General features: G+C 40.7%; 1 protein-coding gene across 1 annotated transcript; it reads left to right on the top strand.

Moving 5' to 3' along the window:
- Positions 1-307: 307 nt before the first annotated feature.
- On the top strand, positions 308-17318 carry plag1 (pleiomorphic adenoma gene 1). The gene is made up of 3 exons (XM_028569801.1): positions 308-381; positions 14296-14652; positions 16124-17318. Exons 2-3 carry the CDS (start codon positions 14405-14407, stop codon positions 17316-17318), a joined length of 1443 nt encoding a protein of 480 aa, XP_028425602.1. The 5' UTR covers positions 308-381; positions 14296-14404.
- The last annotated feature ends 7514 nt before the right edge of the window (positions 17319-24832 follow it).

Genomic DNA, 24832 nt, shown 5'->3' with positions numbered 1-24832 from the left:
CAATAGGATTTCTTTGCTGTCAGGTTAGGCTTCCTGTCGTTGTAAATTGTACTAAACCAAATTTAAACGATTGACAGCACATCTAGCAAGTCCAAAAAATTAGTTTTACTGAAACGGACTGTAACTGACATTGAAGTGAAAGTGGCAGCGCCTTACACAAATCAAAAAAAGCACAAGTGGGCGGGACTTCGAATGGGCGGGGCTAAGCCATAGTGCGGTTGCATCGCAGCGCATACACAATGGCTGCTCGAAAGAGGGGAAAGCAAACAATTTTCAGGCCCGCCGCGTCTAGCAAAAAATATGAGAAAAAAATTATTAAAAATTCGGAAAATAGTTGAAAGTGAAGAAAAACCCGACAGAAAGGATGTTAAAGCGACCGGGGTAAGTTTGATGTAAATTAAGTCAACGGTTATTCAGTTCTTGAATTAAAATATCGGGGTTATTTAAATTATGAGAGAGGGGTGAGCTGGGGAAAAAGTTTGTGTTAATCAGTAGGCTACCCAGTTTGGGACCACAGAGAAAACCAAGGCAAGGCACACGTTTGGGATTTTATTTATTTTTTTGGTAATGAAATAAAATTGTGTCACTGGTGATATTAGTGTCAGGGTGCACGTCCGCGAACATTAAAAGACCACGGGAGCCAGGAGAATAGGAAAGTTGAGGAAAGTTGAACATAGCCTTCTCACTTTGTTTATTTTTTAAATATAATAACAGCGGCAGTGCGAGGACCACCGACAGCAACAGGCGCACTTGGATTCACCAATAATGTCCCTTTTTCCTGCCATCTGCAATCACATGTATTTTTGCTATATAGCCTACACACACTTCATCATAAGCGTCAACATTGTCCTTATCGAGTCGCATCTCCTTTCAAAAAAAAAAAAAAAAGTAGCCTATAACGCTAAATGCAACCATGCAGCGGCTATGGCATTTTGTCACGCTTCACTTTGAGGCTATACGTGTGCTATAACGCATTCGTAACCCCTCTGTAAGTAGCCCTATTGATCACGATGTCATAGGCTACTGATGACAGGTCGGCTATGAGCCGCCTGCAAGGCTAACACACAAGAAACTGCTTATCAATAAAAGTAGCCAAAAATGGAGGGAGAACTTCACAGACTTAAGTCTATGCAATGCTTAAGATGTGGTTTGTGGCAGCCAGCATCCCAGCTTTGCCGCAGACACATGATTCTTTTTTTTAAAAAGACCCAAAAGTGAACTTGTGTTGAGTGTGACTGCCGTGGCAGGTTGCACTGCATGTGTGCACATTAGTAGCCTAATTCAGATTTACTAGATCTGGTCCTATAGCCGGATAGCTGCTGCGGATGTTAGGCTACAGCGTGCAGGGTGAAAGAGAAAGCCTGTCATGTCACGTATATTGAGCGTTAAACATAAGCTTGCATGGCGGCTCTGAACGTCGGAACAGTTTGGAGATCAGAAGCATCTTGTAGCCAGTGTGTCGGTGTATTGGTTAGAAAGCTGACATTGAAATGTTTCTTTGAGAGGAAGTGCATGTGTTGTCTCAAGTCTGTGTTTCCACCTGTCCTCTACCTTAAAACCAGACCTAAAACTCTGATCTGATCAGGAATTATAGTCTCAAATTGTTCTGATAGTGCCATGGCATGATTTTGCCTCTGGACTTTTATACAGTGAACTGGCTGCTGTTTGCATGTGTTCAGCAGTGGGTGGACATTTAAGTAAAAGTTCTAATACCACACTGTAAAAATACACTGTTACAAGTAAATGTCCTGCATTGAAAATGTTTTCTAAAAGTATGTGAGTAGCCTATCATCCAGAACATGTACTTATAGTATGGAACCCTCACATTTTAGAAACTGTAAACGATCCACACAGTTGCGTGTTTAATCATTAATAATAAAACATCAGATTTTATAAACTTCATGTGTTTTTGTGTAAAGTAACTTGTAACTAAAGCTGTAACAGATGAATGTAGTGGAGTATAAAATGCAATATTTCTCTCTGAGATGTAGCGGAGCAGAAGTAGAAAAGTGGCATGAAAAGAAAAGACTTGAGTAAAGTACAAGTACCTCAACATTTGGGCTGAAGTACAGTACTGGAGTACATGTACTTAGTTCCATTCCACCCCTGCGTTTGTCTTCATCAATAGAAAACAATCCAGTTCTGATAATGCTGATGTAAGCTGGAGAAAAAGACAGAGAGTTGCACGAGAGCAATGGTTCTTTCTTTGATTCAGATGTTAGCTGTTTGCTCCACATGGGAGTTAAAATGCTGCTTTTAGTGGAGGCTATAAGATGTAGCCTGATTTCGATATATTCCATGTCAAAAAAAAGTTATACAAAAACACTTTATTAAACGGTTATGACGAGGAAGAGAGATGACTTTGAATGTGGGTTAGTCTACGCATTGTTATGGGGTGGTGGATTATGGAAATGGGTTTGTTGACTTACTTAAAACGTTAAAAAATATATAGTTTGGTGCATGTAAAATTAGAGATGTGTTGTTGTGTATATTTGATATCCTGTTGTAAAAATATCTGATGTATAAAGGAATGAGTTGAAGTTGAATGAGATAGGGAAACATCACGAGCTTCGGCTTCATCCTGCTCCTTTTTGGAAAGTTTAATTGACAGTTGTAATAGTATTTTTAATGTTATTTGTAACATATATTTTATATATATATATATATATATATATATATATATATATATATATATATATATATATTTTTTTTTTTTTTTTTTTTTTGTTCAAAATAACTAAAAAAATGAATTATTATAATTATTATTATCATCCTTAATGTTACTCATAATGATTTAAAGTGACTTTTTATCAGTACAAAATATGAATCAGGAATGCACATACATTCTCTGAAATGATTCCAAGCGCGATTTTTTTTTTTTAACCTTTCTATGGCTTTTCTTCCGCCCCTTTTTCCACTACCTCCAGATATACCACTAACATCAACTTATTCCCTTATTTATTTTTATTCAAGGTGAATAAACCTCATTTATATGAAATGATACCTCATTTTGGAGTAAAAAACAAAAGCTGAAATTTTGAATTATTTTCGACAAGTAGTTACAATTGAGTGGATAATCTCAGACTGTCAAAGTTTAGTCGGGAGACTGTTTAGAAAACCATCCCATAGTTTTTTTTTTCCAAATGCTACGAGATCTGATCCTTATTTGTCCTTGAGAAGAGCATTGTATGGAAACAACGCATGTTATTTTTAGGCAATTTGCTTAAAATATATATATATGTAGCATACAATTGAGCTGCATTATAAATTGGGCCTACAATAACATGTAGGGCGGCCTAGAGCCTTTAGATATACCTTTTTATGGTGCAATACCTTTTTATGGTGCAATACAATACTAACCTATTCAAAATAATTGTGGACATATTCCAGCCTGTTCTCGTGAACCAAACATTTTGAAAAGCTATGAAAAGATAAGCACTGATATCATACGAACCTGTTCATGAGAATGCGTTGCATATTCATATATTCATACTAGGGATCGGCTGATACTGGTTTTTCAAGGCCGATAACGATGCCGATTATTAGTAGTTTAATGAAACCAACAACAGATATTTGGAGCCGATATGCATTTACAGTGAAAATGAAAATCTTTAAGTCAAAATTCAGATTTTGGAATGTCCCAAACACCAACACAAACTTTTGTTTAAATGCTTTAAGCGGGCGCCTGGTTAGGTCACCTGGTAGAGCGCACGCCCATATATAGAGGTTTACTCCTCGACGCCATTTAATCTTTATTTAACCAGGTAGGCCGTTGAGAACAGGTTCTCATTTGCAACGGCGACCTGGCCAAGAAAAGCGTAGGCGTGCAAGACAACATACAGTTTCACATTCAATACAGCACAAGAAAGCAGAATACAATATGCTACATAAAGTGCAGAATAAGTGGGCATTATAAATGCCGGTACGTAGTGAGGTGTAAGTAAGTCGATGGATATGCAATATACATGAACAGAGAGTCTATATCACTGCTGAGATTGTGTAAAGAGTCAATAAACAGTCTAGTGGTCTAGTTAGTGAAGTAGATCAGTTATAACACAATGTATATGAATAGACAGTCTAGATAAATGCTGAAGTGTAGTGAAGAGTCAATATACAGTTAGTGCAAGTTGCGGTCTATTAAGTGATGTACATCAGTAATAACACAGTAAGCAATAATCAGTCTATATAAATGCTGAATGTGGAGAAGAGACAATATACAGTTAGTGGTCTAGGTAGTGATGTAGATGAGTAATAATACAATATGCAAGAAACTATTCATGAGCTCGCCCAGTTGCGCTGGGTAAAGGATGCTAACAGCCAGGCTCTCATTGGCTAGCTGTTATCCAATTAGTGTAAAGCAGCTTAGCTCGTTGAATATTAATGAGAACTGGCACAAATCGAGCCAAGTCTTCCTGTAGGCTTTCTATACCACGCTAGAATGGCTTGAAACAAGATAACCAAGGCATTTCTTCCCACAAGGAATGTTACAGAGTCCATGGTAGAACTTCAGACATTACCACAAAGTAATGAAATACGTGTGGCAAGGCACCTTTAACTATCAAACAATAATTTGCTGGCCCCCCCTGCAGCAACTCTGAGGACCCCCCCTAGGTATCCCGGACCCCGTGTTGAAGGTCTCTGCTCTAACAACTCTCATGGTTTAAAGTTACACACCATGTTTAATTTAATTGCAGTAATACATGCATTTCAGCTCTTTCCACACTCACAATGAGGCAGTGTGCTGCATGGATGAAGCACTAAACACTTTGTACCAGTATAGATGTACGGTATGGGTGTTTGTCAGATTTGATGGATATCCCGTAAAAAGAGTTATCATGTCAACTTTTGTACTGACTGACAATTCTCCATGTGGAGAAGTTTTAGTCTTGTGTCGAGTCTTTTCTTTTCATGCCACTTTCTACTTCTACTTCGCTACATTTCACAGAGAAATATTGGACTTTTTACTCCACTACATTCATCTGCTAGTTACTTTACACATTACGATTTCTGCACACTAAACCCATGTAGTTTATAAAATCTGATGTTTGATTCTAAAGTAAACTAGCCGACAATATAACGGCCTACAAGTCCAGCTGAGATGATGAGACCATTAAACACACAACTGGTTGGATCCTTTACAACAATGGGAGGAGAGTTCTGCATTGAGTACTTTTACTTTTAATACTTTAAGTACAAATTCCTGATGATACTCGGATACTTTTACTTAAGTAACATTTTCAACGCAGGACTTTAACTTGTAACAGAGTTGTTGTTTTTTTTACAGTGTTGTATTAGTACTTTTACTGAAGTAAAGGATGTGAATACTTCTTCCACCGCTGGGCACATGTCATCTATTTATCTGCTGGAGATCTCCTGTGTTTGTTCAGCACAGTTTCATCTATTTGTGTTTTATTGAATTAAATGTGTCTTTTTAAAACTTATTGGTTGGGTTTAAATCAAGAGCTAAAATCCGTCTCGGTTTGAAATAGCTGCATGATCAAATGTAATAAGCTAACTTATTTGTGCATCTCTCCGCATATGGAATCCCAGATGTGGGTAAACAGGGGTTTCTAGACTGATATTAAAACAAAGCTGATTGGGTCAGAATCTTCAGTCTGTAGCAGGGACCTCATTAGGCCTATTTTAGGGGTGCTGAAGCTACCCTAAAATGTCCCTAAGCCCCCCTAAATAATAATAACAACAATAATTAAATTTTTTTAAACAGTGCACCCTGTATCACTTACTATGGTGAATCAATCTTCCTTTACCATTCATCTGTGTGTCGCTGTGTAGTGTGTCTGTTTTAATTCTATTTTACAACTGTCAGCTGGTCGAAATGGCAGTGTTGGAGGCTCAACGAGCACCCACGGGCACCGTAACAGTATATGGACGAGCGAGGCAGAGAGTTAGCTACTGAAGTGAGCCAAGCAGCATTAAAACAAAGCAGAGAATCAAAGATTCTGCAACTGTAGCAAGCATCTCATTATCACTAACCGTATCCCCATTCATATTTAGATGCAACAGAGTATATATATATATATATATATATATATATATATATATATATATACACATACATACATACAGTACAGGCCAAAAGTTTGGACACACCTTCTCATTCAATGTGTTTCTTTATTTTCATGACTATTTACATTGTAGATTCTCACTGAAGGCATTAAAACTATGGATGAACACATATGGAATTATGTACTTAACAAAAAAGAGTGAAATAACTGAAAACATGTCTTATATTTTAGATTCCTCAAAGTAGCCACCCTTTGCTTTTTTTGATAGCTCTGCAAACCCTTGGTGTTCTCTCAATGAGCTTCATGAGGTAGTCACCTGAAATGGTTTTACCTTCACAGGTGTGCCTTGTCAGGGTTAATGAGTGGAATGTTGTCCCTTATTAATAAAAAAGCAAAGGGTGGCTACTTTGAAGAATCTAAAATATAAGACATGTTTTCAGTTATTTCACACTTTTTTGTTAAGTACATAATTCCATATGTATTCATTCATAGTTTTGATGCCTTCAGTGAGAATCTACAATGTAAATAGTTATGAAAATAAAAAGGAAACGCATTGAATGAGAAAGTGTGTCCAAACTTTTGGCCTGTACTATATATATATATATATATATCCAGCTACAAAATAGCTGAAAAGTCAAATGTTGGACAAAGAGTCGTTGTGCTATCAAGATGATGCACCTGGTTGCATTGGTGTGAACTGGCAGCTTTCAGAGCGTTGCAAGTAACTGGAGGATTCATCTCGTCTCATCGTTACTCTTTGGTCTGAACTCACTACTGCATGTAGCCTACCGGTGTATCTTTCAGTTCATTGAGCAGATGGATATTCGAGGATATTTTAGCAGAGAGAGAGAGAAGCAGGAGATTGACAGAGCAGTTGATTCTGATTGAGGTCAGTAGTGTTCTATAGGTCTAAGGACATGTGGGGGGTTTTGTTTTCTTCTAACAATAAGCATTTGTTGGCAGGTCTAGGCACTAAGGCATAGCCTAAACTAAATGATTTTATTATAATTATTATATATGCTAACTGTATTCTGACCAACTTAACTTTCTGAATTCACTGGCTGTGGTAAATTAAATAAATATGTAGATGTTGATTACATGTAGGCTAGGCTAAACATCAGCATATGCCAACAGATACACATGTGAAAATAAAATGAAAGCAATCCTACATACAGTACATACATACAGTAATCGTTACTCCAAATCTTTTATTCCTTCCGTCATCAGGTTATTATATTTAGACAGTAGCCACTGTAAATAGGATCCTTATCTAATAGTTAATAGCTTTATCAATATCAATAATTGTTGATTTAAGTCATACATTGTAGGGCTGCTCCCTCTTAGTCGATTAGTCGACTAATCGGTCGTTTTGGTCTTAGTCAACTTAGATTTCTTTAGTCAATTAGTCATGTTTTATGCTTTTTTCATGCTGAACGACTTATTTCCAAGAAACGTACGAGCACATCTATGGTAAACACAATAATTAAAGTGGTGCTTTTGCATGAGATTTACAGATCTGTCGATTAAACCAACTAATCGATTAGTTGATACAATTGAATGAGTGTTAGTCGACAGCCCTAATACATTGTATACATCATTTGGCAGAATACGCTCAAACTTGCGTTGTCAAATTTTACTATGACCTTAAAATTCTGGTTCTTGGGTTATACTGTATGCAAGCCAAACACAGAGCGAAATGACACTTATTGAACCAATCCACAGCGCAGTTACAGTAATTAGTGTCATTAAATAGCATTCTTTAGACAACTTATCTTATAGAGAGAGGAACTAGATATAGTATGCTATTACTTTATCACACATTTACATGAGCAGACAGATAGCATTTGGGTCATTGCTTACAGAAGAACTCATCAGGAGCAAAGTCTGGCCTAAGTACATTCCCCCCATGCAGCTTCGATGTGTCTAAAAACTAACATTACCGTAACTTTTGTTTAACAGAGTAGAAATGGAAGAAGAGGATATGTCTGTCACTTTTTACTTGTTAACATCTTACAAATACCCTGGGGGCTAAGCACCCCCCTGTCTTTAAATCCTAGTGACGTCCCTGGTCTGTAGTGCCAGCTGGTTAACTGTAGGTTAGAGGAGCTATGGTGCAGGAGCTTTTTGGGAAAAAGCATTTTTTTATCCCTTGTGTTGTCTTCCTGTCGACTTTGCAACTTGTTGTCATCCCGGGTAAACATTGAAAATCAACCCTTTTCTAGACACTTTTTTCAAATGTTTTTGACTTTTTTATAAAGTTGTTTATTTTTGGAATTCATGGACAACAAAACTGCATTTATATGAAATTAAGGCCTACCTCATTTTTGAATTAAATGTGCTGTAGTTGGGATTGTGAAGATCCAGGACTTAGCCAAAAAATGTGAACATCGAATTGGAGAGCCATTGAAGAGCAATAATAAACAATAGTTTGGTTTAATTTTTGGAAAAAGCAACATGTTTATTGCCTACATTGCTTACAATATCATCGCTCAAAAAACTAAAAAATATTAAGTGCATTAAAGTGCCATATCACATTGTTTTTTAAAGAAAACACTTTCTGAAATGCAATACCAACCTCAAACTACATTAAACATACATAAACATTACCTTAACCAACTTAACTTTCAGAACTACAAGTTTCAACCTGAGACTGATCTGTATATAGGCCTATATGTAAATATTAGCTATACTCAACCTATTTTCATCTATATATTTGATTACAATGCTAAACAGCTCTGTTACACTTATGCTAGTAGATCGTTGATCAGCTGTTTCTCCGTGGAGAGAGAGAGTGAGAGAAAATGGTGCGCAACAATCAGCTGTACTGATTCCAAACTTTGGACACTTTGTGTCATTTTCTCCAGCCTGTCTCTTCTCTTAGCCCCTCGCTATTTACGCTCTTTCTTCATTTTGTAATCTGCGCCGGCTGTCTTCATGGCATGTGTCGCCAGCAGCGTCAGCCCGGTGTGGGACAGTAATAATCATCCATGTGGAAACACCGTGAGCGATACAACGTTAGTTACATTGGGGGTTCCACATTACATTAATTAATTTGCATGCAAGTTTTATTTATTTTTTATTTAGTGACACATTGACGCAAATTATTTGTGTCGAGGCATTTACGTAATCGATGACATCGACTATGTTGACGAATCGTCCCAGCCCTAGTTTAAAGTGAATTGAACAGCCTACTTTCTGATGCAAGTGCGTATGTATTATTTTAATACTTACACAATTATTTGAAGTATTTATTATCTACAATACACAGCATGGTTTTAATAATATTTCAACAGGGGGACCCTTAGATGGCTTGGGGCCCCGACCCCCCGCTCGATTTTCCGCCTATGTCTTTGTTTTGTGAAGCAGCTACAGGAAGCAAAATTACGAATCCCACTATGGCCACGCCAAGTCCCACCCTACGAAGCAGCTCGATTGGTTAAGGTTGGGATAGCTGATTGGTCAGGGGATAGGACCTGAACCAATGGGGTTACGTTACCTTGCGTAAGCATGGACGCCTGGCCAATAAATGCTATTGAAGGGCGGGTCTTGGCGTGCCCATAGTGGGATTCGTAATATCGCCTACAGGAAATGTATCCTTAGTCATTAAGCTTTGTGACTCAGTGCTAACTCCTGGTTTGATTGATTTTTTTCACACTTTTTGTCAGTGGAGTCTTGACTGTCATGTCTTTTCTCTATGTTGGGACATGCACTGGTTACGTTACATCACATTACATTTATTTATTTTCTCCAAAGCAAATCGCAAACAATCAAAAAAAATTGCAAGAATCATGCAAATGCATCAATTTCAGCAAATATGCTTCAAGTGCTGAGGGAGCTCTCACAACCACAGTTCGGTAGACTCGGTGCAATTCAGCGGTGAAGTTGCAACATTGTTCCATTTTCAATTTGGTTCGCTTTGCATTTAAATTCCGCTTCGTCAAGGGCGGCAAACATTGTGAATAAATGTCACACGGTCAAAATGGACGCTGGTCTATTGGACAGAATAGCGTGAATAGAGTGAAACTCGCTGACACTTTCTGGTCTCAGAAATAATGGAGCAACACTAAATTTGCGGGCCCTTGGGTTTTTCTGGTTTTGCTTTGGTGTTTCTAACATTTTTAGAAGAAGGCGAACCACATGAGCAGCTGACAAGACAGCATGTGAAGGAGAAGGGCCCTGCTGAGAGAGAGAGAGAGAGAGAGAGAGAGAGAGAGAGAGAGAGAGAGAGAGAGAGAGAGAGAGAGAGAGAGAGAGAGAGAGAGAGAGAGAGAGAGAGAGAGAGAGAGAGAGAGAGAGAGAGAGAGAGAGAGAATGTTCTTGTTGCACAGACAAGGAGGATTGATCAAAATAAGTTATGGATTTGGAAGCTATCATCTGTTAAATCATATACAGTATAGTCTCAAAATGCAAGACCTTCCTCCACTGCGGAGCGGAGGAGGGTCTGGCTAGTCCACACAGCATTCCAGGATGTGGGGAAAAACGTGCTCTGGTTTATTGGCATTTCTTTAAACCAATCACAATCGTCATGGGCGGCGCTAAGCGCCGGACGGAGCCACTGTGCCTCTGCTAAATAGCCTCAGGAAGGAACTTGTTTTGGTGGAACACGTCTACGTTCAAAAGTAGTTTTAGTCGTGCAACAGAAAACTCTGATTGGACAGTGAAAAAATCCTTAATGTTGAACCTGGGCTTTACTCTAGTTAAAGAATAATTTCAGGTTTTTTTTTTCAACCTGGACACGGTTTCCTCATGCATTTGCGTCTAATAGACTGACGTGAACAAAAATCTTTGAAATTGGTCCCGTATTGAGCGAGAACGCAGTGACGGGGCGCTGTGAACCGGACCCAATGGGGCAATTGTGCACCCTCGATTTTTGTCCACTAAAAGTGTTTGTTTTTGTCACTGCCAGGCTCAGAGTGTTGTTAAAAGTGACAACATTATCCACCTCGCGAGGGGACTTGTCCGAAAAACAGCGCCGTGGAGAATGGAACGTGAGTCGGGAAAAAGGCGTTCTGTTGCTTTGGAGTAGGCAGAAATACAGAGTACAGAAATTATAGGTTTGTGTTATCTTAAAAGTTTCAGTGCCATGGTGGCTTAAATTAGCTTGTTCACCGTAACCCCCAGAGTAAGACAAGTCCATACATACCCTTCTCATCTCCGTGCGTGCTGTAACACTGTCTGACGGTTCCAGCATTAGCTTAGCCTAGCACAGATCCTGCAGGTAACTGGTTCCAACTAGCCTACTGCTCCCAATTGTGACAAAGGTGACAAAATAACCCCAACATGTTCCTATTTACATGTTGTGATTTGTAGAGTCACAGCGTGTATCTTCTAACAGTAAACAAACCGGGAACTATATTCTCAGACAGGCTTGCTGCGAGCACATCACTCCGTCCAAGTACTATATTCTTCCGCCTGAGAATATAGTTCCCGGTTTGTTTACAGTTAGAAGACAGCTGTGTCTCATGTTACGTTGTTTTTTGTACACGCTGTGACTCTATAAATCACAACATGTAAATAGGAAGATGTTGGTGTTATTTTGTCACTTATTTGGAGCAGTAGGATTGTTGGAACCATTCACCTGCATGTTCTGTGCTGGCCTGATGCCGCTGGAGCCGTCAGACAGCCTTACAGCACGCACGGAGATGAGAAGGATATGTATCAACTTGTCTAACTCTGGGAGTTACGGTGAATAAGCTAAATTCCCAATAAGTCGGCGTGTTCCTTTAATATTGAAATGATTTCAGGAATGTGGATGAGGTCATCATAATTTGATGGCTGCCTGTGGAAGTGGAGCTCTTACAAATTAGAGAGAGAGAGAGAGAGAGACAGAGAGAGAGAGAGAGAGAGAGAGAGAGAGAGACAGACAGACAGACAGAGAGAGAGAGAGAGAGAGAGAGAGAGAGAGCAGCAGCAGCTGCGGAGTGTTTGTTATGTAAAAGATTTTCAATAAAAACAATGGTTCATATTTGCTCATGTCTCTAGCACAGCCCTGTTGATTAGATGGGGGGTGGCAGACTGAGCCTTTACACAATGTGTATTGTATTTGGATATATAAAACGGGTTTAAAATGAAAACAAGGGGAATTAATAATGAATAGGGGCGCGACGAGACAAGATTTTAACACTATTTTAAAAGGAAATATTTCAATTAAGAAATATGACTGGAATCTAAACTCAGAGAACCGAGGTTAACCAAGCGTTTCACCGCAGCAGGAAACGAATAGGCTGCTCTTGTATCGATTATTATTGATTATTGAAAGAGAGCGATCTGCGCGAGTCAGCGAGCCACGCTGAACTGCAACGCTGCCGTCCATGACTGGTTATTGGTCCACCCCTGTACCACCCCACTTAAAAAAATCCTGGAATGGCCCCTGCACATCATGACCACCAATATCAGGCAGCAACAGGTCCCGCTCCTGACAACATCGGCATTCTTCCTCTTTGGGCATGTAGGGGCACAGCATCACGCACAGCATCCACAAGAGCACCACCAGGCTCTCCCGAGGCTCGCAGCTTTGCAACAGACTCCCAGAATGCCTTTCACCCGACTCACGTTCCACACTCCATGCCGCTGTCTTCAGTCAATAAATCCCCTCGCGAGCACTTTTAGTGGACAAAAATCGAGGGTGCACTATTTCCCCATTGGGTTACATTGCCAGGGCTGTAGTACTTGAGTCCAGACTCTGCGGTAATAAAGGCTTGGGAGCGTAGGCTGTGGCTGCAGTGTTTGGGTGACAAGCAACAGGATAAATATGTTGGCAGGATTTGTAGGTGAAGTGCAAAAAGACACAGGTGTGTATCAAGCAGAGCTGTAGTTTGTGACGTTTTTCTATTGTCTTGTACTCGTCTTGGACTCGTTGGTATTTGGACTTGGACTTGTCTCGGCTGCTGGACTCGCCAAATATTATATATAAATAATATATATAAAACCGGCAGCCGGTTACAGCGTTCTCGCTCAATACTGGACCAATTTCAAAGGTTTTTGATCACATCAGTCTATTAGACACAGATGCATGGGGAAAATGGTCCAGGTTAAAAAAACAACCAAAAAACGCTATTACCCTTTAACAAAGCAGGCTCTCTTTTAACCCGGGTCAATCACCATGGTGACCTAACCTGCATGGCTAACTGGCTATGGAGCAGATTACCATGAGACGATCCAATCAGAACCTGACAACAGCCTGACTGCTGACCAATCAGATCAGTGGAAACATGGAGTCATCATGCCTACAGGATCCTGACAGGGACAAAAGTATTGACTTCACAATAAAGTGACAAAGTACTAAAAGAGCTCCAGATATTTTGTCTCGGTCAGAAGAATCCTTTTGTTGTTCCAGGCTTTCCATGTGTTAGTTCACCACACTGACGATTAACAAGATTCCTGACGGTGTCGATGCTATTATTTCATCACTACAGCTGAGAATAATAGGAGGAGACTTTTTCATAATAATTAGAAATAAAACATATACCTGCTGTTTTTTTTTATTAGAAATGAATAAATGACACGATATACAAATAAATGCATTATTTCGAGCCAATAAACTTCAGACATGAACTACTTTTTCTCTCCTCACTATTTGGCAGCAGGAACCGTCTGAATGGACGGATAGACAGACAGACACAGACAGACAGACAGATATAGACAGGCAGACAGACAGACAGACTCATGTCATACTAAGAACCCCACTTTCTGATTATATTGCTTGTAATTAACCCTCTGACGACGAAAGACGAACGACGTTTGACAAAACTACTCAAAAAGCTATTTTACAAAAATTAATTTCAGACTTTTATTTACTATTTTTAATCAAATATAATCTAAAGGGGAAACTCCTTTCAAGCACCGAAACAAGTCGTACAACACATCATAAGTTAAGGTTTGTTTTCAAAACTTCAACGTTTCAGCTTTGGCGGCAAATTATCTTTTAACACATTGCTCTAGGAAAAATGTGGGCGTCATTATACGGAAAGCGGAGTTTGTTTGGAACATTTTGATATGAAACACATGAGGGTCAGTTATATGCAAATACACTAAAAAGGTTAATTTAAGAAGATATGTGAAAATGCCCTTAGACCCCAGAGGGTTGTTTAAGAACTCCTCATGGGTCACATGGAGGCTCTGAGCTCAGGGCCAGATTAAGTTGAACTTGTTGTGTCAGTCGATTTATGACTTAGGTTTTAGTGTCTTTACTACTGCCAGGAACTCCGTAAACACCCTGAAATTGAACCATTCAGATGATCTTTTCTCTCTCTCTCTCTCTCTTTCTCAGGCCCCTGAGTCCGGGCGGTGTTGAGCACATAAAACTGGATAGAACAACTGCATCAGTACTAGTTGGGCACTGCGCCCCTGTCCATGTAGCTGCTCAGCCCTAGAGTGCCATGGCCACGGGAACCCAGGGCCACCGCGACCACCTCCTGGAGAGAACCAAGCTCGCGCTGCCCGCCGGGAGGCGCAGGAGAGCCGAGGGGAAGCCCAAGAAGAATTTCTCTTGCCAGGAGTGTCAGAAGGCTTTCAACAGTCTGGAGAAGTTGAAGGTGCACTCGTACTCTCACACAGGAGAAAGACCGTACCGCTGCTCCCACCCCGACTGCACCAAGGCTTTCGTCTCCAAATACAAGCTGCTACGGTACAGACACGCAGCAGTGCCCAGCAGGCTGCAGCATGTTGCTTTTCTCTTTACACCTATAGATACAGTGCTAAGCATACGTGAATACACCCATGCTAAAGTTGAGGTATCTTTTGGAAATTGATCTTAATGCCTTAATTAAAAAAATGAGGAAAAATCCAACCTTTTACCAATTTTCTTTGTGAATGAATAATGTATCGTAAATTAATAAATGTTCTTCCTTAAAATACAGGGGGCATAAGTCAGTACACCCCTATGTTAAATTCCTATAGAGGCAGGCAGATGTTTGTTTTTAAAAGGCCAGTTATTTCATGGATCCAGGATACTATGCATCCTGATAAAGTTCCCTTGGCCTTTGGAATTAAAATAGCCCCCCTCACATCATCACATACCCTTCACCATACCTAGAGATTGGCATGGGGTACTTTCCATAACATCATCTCTCAATGCAAATCAAACCAGCTATTAGGCTAACTGAAATAAAACCATGCCAATCTCTAGGTATGGTGAAGGGTATGTGATGATGTGGGGGGGGGCTATTTTAATTCCAAAGGCCAAGGGAACTTTATCAGGATGCATAGTATCCTGGATCCATGAAATAACTGGCCTTTAAAAATAAACATCTGCCTGCCTCTATGGGAATTTAACATAGGGGTGTACTGACTTATGCCCCCTGTATTTTAAGGAAGAACATTTATTAATTTACTATACATTATTCATCCACAAAGAAAATTGGTGTTCTCAAAGGTTGGATTTTTCCTAATGTTCTTAATTAAGGCATTAAGATCAATTTCCAAAAGATTATTTTGTATTTCTCTTTTTAGTCATGGGTGTATTCACTTATGCTTAGCACTGTAGATAGATAGATGCTACTTCACCAATAGACCATATATCATATACCTAAAATAAAAGTATTCTAAACTAAGTAAAGCGCTGTCATGTGAACAGTCTATAGTGCCATAGAATGATAAATCTGAGCAGCAGTTGCTGGTTGTATTTAGCTCTACAGAGCTCCGGGACGCCGGCTACCAGCGGCAGTTGTTCAGCCGCCAACAGGTGACTGTGAGCCGGCTACAGGCCCCTCCAGATGACGGTGCTTTCAGGGGCCGTGGTAGTGGAGTTTAGACGGAAAAAGTGAGCATCATGCGGCAATGACCGTTAAGTTTAGGCACCAAAACGACTAGATAAGTTTAGGAGAAAGATCGTGGTTGAAACAATCCCCTGGACTCACTAGTCTAAGTGGTTCATTTGCTCACTTGTTAAACGTCCGGTGCTATCGGGAGCCAGCGTGGCCGCAGCCGAGCAGGGCATAGTAACATAACATAGTGCCCAGCAGTAATCAGAATGATGTGTTCATGCGTACTAGTTTAGTTTTTCTCTCCAGGTTTTTGTGTGATGTAACGCATGCCTACTACTTAAAACGTGATTGCAACAATTTCTGAGTGCTTATAGAATGTGTCTGTGTTCCAAGGCATATGGCGACTCACTCGCCAGAAAAAAACCACAAGTGTTCATACTGTGAGAAAATGTTCCACCGCAAGGATCACTTAAAGAATCACCTGCACACTCACGACCCCTACAAGGAGGCGTTCACTTGCCAGGAGTGCGGCAAGAGCTACAACACCAAGCTGGGCTTCAAGCGCCACCTGGCCCTCCACGCCGCCAACAGCGGAGACCTCACCTGCCAAGTGTGCCTGCAGCCGTTCCCCAGCACCGGGGTCCTTCTGGAGCACCTCAAAACGCACGCTGGCAAGTCCTCCGGCGGGACCAAAGAGAAGAAGCACCGCTGCGAGCATTGCGAGCGGCGATTTTACACCCGTAAAGATGTGCGGCGCCACATGGTGGTGCACACCGGACGCAAGGACTTCCTCTGTCAGTACTGCGCCCAGCGCTTCGGCAGGAAGGACCACCTGACGCGTCACGTGAAGAAGAGCCACGCTCGGGAGCTGCTAAGGGTCAAAACTGAGCCAGCTGATTCGCTGGAGCCCGTTGTCTACGATATGGCGTCCGGGGGCATCAAGGACGAGCTCCCGGGAATGCTGACAACGAGGCCGCACCAGCTCAACATGTACGCGGGCCCCGTCCTGGACACAGAGCCCTTCCCCACCCCCACACACTCGTTTTCTTTTAAGTACCCACTGGGCTCCAACTTTACCTCATACAGCGTCTCACAGGAGCGGGAGCAGAATCTAAAGGGAGAACTGGAGACCTACCTGATGGAGCTGCAGAGCAGCATGCCCTCCTCATCCTCTGCAGCCCAGGAACCCCAACTCTCCTCCTCCAAACTGGAGCTGGAGCCTCAATTGGGCGTGCTGGAGGACGTGAGCGAGGGCGTGTCCCTGTCCAAAATGGCCACCCCAATGGCGGCAGCCGCCGCCGCCGCGGGCGACTCACTGGCCTCATCCTCCTCCCTGATGGACTTCTCGCAGCTTTTTAACTTCTTGCCACTCAACGGGCCCCCGTACAGCCAGGCAGGGGGCGGCAGCGGGGGGCAGGGCGTGGCCTATCCACCCAACGAAGAGCCGGCGCCTCTGGGCCAGCTTCCCCCCCAGCCCCCCGAAGGCCCGGAGGCTGCGGAGAGTCCGCTTCAGAGGCTGCCCTCCTCCTTCATATCCAACCTGAGCACACCCACTACACTGCCCCGCTTCCACCAAGCTTTTCAGTGATCCAGTATGTGCTGGGCCTGATGCACACACACACACACACACACACACACACACACACACACACACACACACACACGCGCACACACATACACACACACACGTCGAGCTACACAACCACCCCCTTCAGACAATGAAAAAAGATGCTGCACGTGTTTGAAGATATTAGCACTTCTATCCATTTCATATGACAACACATAAACACACGGCGATCAGCACTGAAAGAAGGCACACACACACACACACACACACACACACGTCGAGCTATACAACCACCCCCTCTACACTTTTCATATAACAACACATAAACATAAACATACGGCAATCAGCATTGAAAGAAAACACACACACACACACACACACACACACACGCTTTCTAATGGCTACTGCTGGGATGTCTTCTTTTCACCTATGAAGCTTTTTATTGACAAGTTGGCAACTTTTTTACCCCCCCCCCTCTTCCCTAATGACGTGTTCACATAATAGCAGAAAAAACTGAACCTCTTGTGCTGTGTGGCTGTGCAAACACAATATCCAAATTCTTGCTATTTGCAAGTTTTACAACCTAACATAGTCTGTTGTGATGACCGACAGAAATAACTATTTCCAAGGCCTGCCGGCTACAATATACATAAACATCTTTAATCGTAGCACGAGTATGGAGAATTCAGCCATGGTTGTGGCTGTGCTCACAAAGCTCAACAGGCCACATACACTTTAATAGAGCAAAACCAGTTTTTCTGCCATGATGTGAACATGGCTTTGCTGTGTCACTTTCAACATGATTAAGTCTTTTGGGGTTGGAGAATTTTCACATAGATGGATGCTAATAGTCATTTGATTGCAGTGACATTTGTTTCTTTACTTAACCCCCCCCGCCCAATGCTTTAGAATAGATGGGCCTTAGTAAGCAGATTTTGGGATGTACGTTATTGTTCGGACAGCACTTTGAACTTTGTGATTTCATCTGTCATCACGGTTGACCGTTGTTTTACATCTTTCTTATTTCTTGTGAGGACCAAACTGTAGTTTTGGGATGTCTTTTGCCCATTTACATCTATTTAATACATCACATACCATTAATGACAGCTGACCATTTTGCAAAGCGTACCAAATTTTGGGAGATTTGTTTTTGCAATGTTCCAGGGAGCTATTGTGTTTCATTCATTTCTAATCAGTATGGAAAATCCATTTACTGGAGTCAGCTAATCCGTTACATTGACCTTGTCTGCTTGTATTTTTGTCAGTACTATCACTGTAATGTATGCACTTGCATTATGCAGTAACGTGCACGGCCACCTTGTCAGCAGCAGCAGACCTAACATTCACTGTGATGATTACACGACCCGATTTCAAGTCTCTGCAATAAGTAGTGAAATGATAGGAAAACAATGGCTTCCTGGAATTTGGGGAAACTCTATTCCAAATATCTCAAACTCAAAGTAAAAAGGCTAATGCAAACATCAATCTGGTCCTTTTGAGCAATCCATACCGCAGAAGTTCATTCACATGATTATAGGCAAGAGTAGAAACTACTGAGCAACAGTATTAATTCAATTTTATTTATAGTATCAAATCATAACAAGAGTTATCTCGAGACACTTTACAGATAGAGTAGGTCTAGACCACACTCTATAATTTACAAAGACCCAACAATTCCAGGAAAAGAGCAAGCAGTTAGTGCGACAGTGGTGAGGAAAAACTCCCTTTTAGGGAGAAACCTGAGACAGACCCAGGCTCTTGGTAGGCGGTGTCTGACGGTGCCGGTATTACAGTTTCACTTTTCATTTTGGCAGTTGGTTGGATTTCTCATCAAGTTTTATCTTGATTCAGTGGGGAATGGGGAGATTTTTATGAAAGCTGACGTGATGTGTCTTTGGAGTTAGTTTTCCCCCAACTCGTAAAATACTGACGCTTGAGCAGTGGCTCTCGGCATCAGATAAGATGCAAAAATCTCCCTTCAGCATCTGTATGGGACGCACCGGGCAGAGCAGCTGTAAGATGATGTAGTATAAACAGCGACAATGGTAGAGAGTAGTATGAAAGGCCGAAATGGTGCTGAAGGAGAATTGTTGGGTCCTGTAAATCAGGACTTTCCCCCAGGAGACCGGGGTTCATGTCCCGTTCTTGTCCCGCGTGTCTCTGAAACGTACATCTTGTAACCCTACCCACCATCTTTTCCTAAACCTAACTGTCATGTTATTGTGCTGCGCCAAAAAGTGACACATGAGTCCCGACCAAGCGTGTTTAGATATGACGCTAAAGGAGACGTTTGGCGTTTAATAACAACGCCAAAGGCACCTGACCGAGCGTCCGTATGTTACGTGATGGGAGTGAGAATGTGTTGCATCATTTCAATATGGAGATTATATGGATACCAAGGGCTGTCATTTTACAATTCCCCCCCTTAACACCCTATCTAGCACACACACACACACACACACACACACACACCAGAAATTAGGCTCTGAATCGTGACATCCACACACACGTTGCCATTCACTGTTGAGGAGCCTCACCCAGTCATCTAGCTGAAAGGATCCCCATCAGCCCCCCCCCCAGTCCAGTTATCTTTACTGCAGGCTCAATGTGTCACTGCTGGTGGTTGTGAACATGGCTACTGAGCTGTCATTGTGCCTTAAGTTAATAAAAACAGGTATTTTATCAAACGTCACATTCCTGACAAACTTCTAACTAGTGTAGTTAGATGACCTTGTTTGCAACTGTTGGACTGAAACAAAAGTCAACAAGCTGGACAATTGTCCTATTAACTTAAGTTGGAGCTTGTTTCACCGCTGCAGCGATCTCTCTTAATACTGGACCAATGTCAGAGATTGTTGTTCCCATCAGTCACTTAGACACAAAAACACAGGAAAATAGGATCCAGGTTGAAAAAAACGGTAGTTACCCTTTAAGTCATGCACAGTTGCTTCATTGCTCAGTCATCATTATGGACACAATCCTATTCAAATCATATATTGCAAGCAGAAGTTGTGCCTTATTTCTAATACAATACATATAATATAATATAGCTGTTTGCTGTGATTTAAATGTGGAACATATGGAAAAAATGGCTCAAATAATGGCTGCTTTGGAACAGATGCACATCATATTTTTATACATTGTTTCCCATAGGATAACCTTTCACACACAATCTCAACATTTCCAAAGATATATGTTGGAATCTTTGGATGGCAGTGAAAACATGTATATTGGACAGTGTAAACATTATACAGCTTCAACAAAGTGTTGGCTCAAGCAGATACAGAATACATCTGTGATAATAAGTGGGTCTCTTGATTGGAAAATGTAGGTTCAAGAGATGTTTTTGCAAACAAAATGTTAACAGAATCATAGTAAACAACAGTGAGCACTGATACATCGCTTTGACATCACGTCATCAGTTTGGGTTAGCCTCATTTGTGACTTCAGCGCCCCATACTGTATGTCACTCTGTTATCCAGTCACATAGCATTCCCTATGCAAACCTAAGGGGAAAAGCCAAAACTTTCATTTTTATTAAAAGAAATTTCACACTGGGCAAAGTTTTCTCATTCTGGGTTGACAGTACACATTTGTGAGGTCCCAAAAACACCTTTTAAAGATGCAACTGCTGCTTTTACAACTAAGGTCTAAGTAGCGAACTCCAAATAATGATGTAATATACAGGATTCTGAAGTCACAAACCGGGCTATCTTTGGCTTAGTTGGCAGTCCTGTTGCAGTTACTGGGTTTTCCAGCTGTTGCTAGTCATGGGTTTATGGGCCCTAGTCTCACGTCTCATACAATTACCGTAATTATATCCATCACCGTGCAGCAAAGTAGAGCTGGGTATCGACTGAAATGTTTGTCTAGCACTGAATACCCAAATGTGTACTGAAAGCTGACATCAAAGCTGTGGTCAGATATCCATAATCTTTTTGACTTCTTCTTTGACCCAATACTTCCTGATATTAATCAAACTTTTGATTAAAACGCTGTTTCAGAGTTTTTTTAAAGTTCTCGTTTGGTTGCTATACGTTTGGATGACATTTGGCATTTATATTTGATCATGTGACCAAAATCCCATACTAAAGGGTAACTACCGTTTTTTTCAACTCGGACCCTATTTTCCTATGTGTTTGTGTCTAAGTGACTGATGGGAACAACAATCTTTGACATTGGTCCAGTATTAAGAGAGATCGCTGCAGTCTGCAGCGGAGAATCAAGCTACAATGTAAGTTAATAGGGCAACTGTCCAGCTTGTATTTACCTTCACTACAGTGCTCGTTTAGCCGCTGACAGACTCAGATTAATATTCTAAGTGTCTGACAACATTATGGAAAGGATTTCTAAGGAGGTCGACCTTTCTGTTAAAGAGTAAGATCCTTTTTTAAAACATAAAAACATCCACGAAATTGCATTTGCTAAACCCACCAGACTCTGTGTGTTGTCATTTTTCCTGGTGTCATTTTAGCATCGTAAAATACACTTTGTTCAAAGTCGACAGAAACAAAATCAAACTATGAAAAGCCATTTTGGATCGTCTTTCCACTTTTCCAACCATCCACAACTCTAGTTTTGGTTGAAATAAACACATAGTTTACCGATTTACATGTGAAAATATGTTGGCTCTATACACGCTAAAAGTATTGCTTTTTAAACTGGAGTCTGGTGGGTTTAGCACTAGCGACTTCAGAGCTGTTTCTGAGTTCTGGTTTTTAAAAGTTCTATCTCTGTAGGGATCCTTTCCATAATGTTGTCAGACACTTAGAAAAATAATCTAAGCCTTTCAGTGGCAAATAAAGCACTTTTAGTGGACTAAATTGACAATGCACATGTGCCCCATAGGGTTACTTTGCAGCCCGGTGTGGCTACAGAGTTCACGCTTAATACTGGACTAATTTCAAAGATTGTTGTTCCTGTCAGTCACTTACACACAAAAACATTGGAAATAAGGTCCAGGTTGAAAAATAAAATGGTAGTTACTCTTTAAGTCACACTATGACAAGTGAACAAACACCGTAAAAACTCTGCAAAGTCAATGTTTTGATGAAGATGAGATGCTGTTTAAAGGGCAGCCCATAATCTAGTAAGGGGACCTTAAGTGTTCCCAAGGTTCCCAAGAATGACATACATGCTCACCATTTGAGTCCTGTTCTGCTTCTTTTGTAAAATGAATTCAAGGTTTTGTAGAAAAAGTTGGTTAATATATTATTTTGGTAGAAGTATCAAAACTCTGGTATCATGTTGACACATATTGGAAAAATGTCAATTATTAACCCAGCCATATAACAACAAGGCAACTGAAAGATGAAAAGTCACAAAGGTTGTGCCAGATGTTAGCTGATTTATACTATTTCATGAAACTTAAATTACATATTTCATCTGCAAAACAGAAATGATTTTTGGACACTTTTAATACTTTCAAGAGACATTGGACTGCACATGATATGGCAAAAATGTACAGCCAGCACCTTTACCTTTTCCCCACCACCACAGCAGTCAACAGATGGTGCATCTTTTTTCCATGAAATGTTTGATTCATATATAACCCAATAGTGTTATCATTTACCTCACATACTCATATTGTTTTTGTGCTCTGAAATTCAAAACATGATGACGAACTAGAAGTGTTAAGTTCCCCCTTTCTCTTCCTGAATGAGACATGAATGGACACAATATTGTTCTGGGTTATGTGAAATATAGAGTTGAATGTTTCAAAGCATTTATGGAAGTTTGCTATATATTTTGTATCTTGTGAAGGTTTGTTGTTTTTACAAGAGATGTTAGCAAGCTGCTTTTTGGTTGTTGTAATCATAGCACTTTTTTGTAAATTGAATGCCTTTATTTCCTCCAATACCTTTTTGTTTAAAACCTTTATTACAAATGTATAGATGATATATTTAGCTCTTTTAGAGAACAATAACATGTAAATACAATATAAAATGTTTTATTTTTACAGGTACAATTTTGACAGTGTTTTTTCCTATCAAAGTGTCATTTTTGCTTTACTTGCACAAGTGTTCTGTGTATCTCATTGAGTTTTTTTTTTTTTTTGTTAACCAACAATGTACCTTAAACACATATTATTGTTGGCCTATTTCAGAAGGCCTTCTTTGACTATTCAACCGCTGGTTTAGGCGAGAGCACAACCAATAATGAAGCTTAACATGGAAGATTTTATAGCACTTAATTATATCATCTTTTCATTGGTTGTTAAATTAGTTGTTAAAACGACAAACATAAAGATATACTGTATGTTTAATAACTCCTAGGGTGGTTTTTGTCGTCCTCTATCATCCTTTGACCTCAGTGTGACATTATATGAAAAACATATTACTTGATTTCTTAGTGGTTTCTGCCTGAAAAGCTGTTGGATGAAAACCAGTTTCTTTTTTCCAATCAGCGAACTGCAGTCTGAACTCAATGTATAACTCATACTGTATGGATTGTATGAAATAATTTAGGGATTTGATCTGGGGAGAATAAAAGAAAAAGATAAAAACTGTGGATCAAAAAGTTGAAAGAAAAAAAAAAATCTCTACACATTGGAGAAAGCAGATCCAGATTTGGAGTCTGGTATCTTAGTGCGTTCCATTTAACTCGGAAGCCGGAGCTGGGAATGACGTCACACCTGAGTTGAAGATGTTCCATTTACAAGTCGCATTTTTCATTGTGGGGTTAGCTCTAGCCAGGTTAGCCATTGTTAGCAATACCAGTTGATAACAATCCATTACGCCGTTTTTTGTGCATACAAACAAGCGTAACAATACGTCCACTGATAGAATATGGACAGGACTGTGTGTACGACAAATAAGAAGGAAGTGCTAATAACTTAATGTTACTACCACAGCTTTAAATTGACACCCGCCAACACGCCAAATGTGGGTGAAAATTAACTTTGGCGGGTAACATTGTAAAGTTACTGGCCAATTTGGCCGTTGATGAATGAAGCAAACAACACTGCGTCTGTTTGAATCGGCCGGCTGCAGAAACCATGTGTCAGGTTGCAGGATTAGTCCGTTTTGCGCCAAAAAATGTAGGCGGTGTTGTGTGCGTTTGGCTTGGAAACATAATCTTTAGCTGGCAACGCTGCTTGTAGTTCTAATCCTACATTTCCCCATGAACACTTACGCTGTGACGTGCCGTACAACTGTCGGCTACGCGCCTAGCGTGCGGTATCGACTACGAGCTGCGCTGAAACGGAGAAGACGAACCGTAAAGTACAGTTAGTTACGGAGAAAACAAACAAACAAACGTGGCTGGTGGAAAATACGACTGGCTGGTAACTAATCTGCTAGACGTTTAGCACAGCTTTCACAACTGTTGATGCAAGGGGCAGCCATGTTCGATTTTGAGCCGGGGCACTTGGAGGTTGTCAGACTTCCAAGCTCGGAAATCAGAGTTCGGGGGGGGGGGGTTCCGACTTTGACCTATAGGTCTTCCGAGTACCAATGGAACGCACTCAATCAGGTTAAGTTCATCATTCTAAAGCTAAACTAAACTGTCCTCGGTGGGAGGGCATGTTACGGACT

This window comes from Perca flavescens, chromosome 22, assembly GCF_004354835.1.
Source record: "Perca flavescens isolate YP-PL-M2 chromosome 22, PFLA_1.0, whole genome shotgun sequence".
Taxonomy (NCBI): domain Eukaryota; kingdom Metazoa; phylum Chordata; class Actinopteri; order Perciformes; family Percidae; genus Perca; species Perca flavescens.
The sequence above is the reverse complement of the archived record's forward strand: the minus strand, read 5'-3'. Positions and strand labels throughout refer to the sequence as shown.

What these genes read in the sequence shown, in the direction of transcription:
- plag1 (XM_028569801.1), top strand. Translation starts at nt 14,405, where the DNA reads ATGGCCACGGGAACCCAGGGCCACCGCGACCACCTCCTGGAGAGAACC. An exon ending in TCCAAATACAAGCTGCTACG is followed by an intron (nt 14,653 to 16,123) that starts GTACAGACACGC and finishes CTGTGTTCCAAG; the next exon opens with GCATATGGCGACTCACTCGC.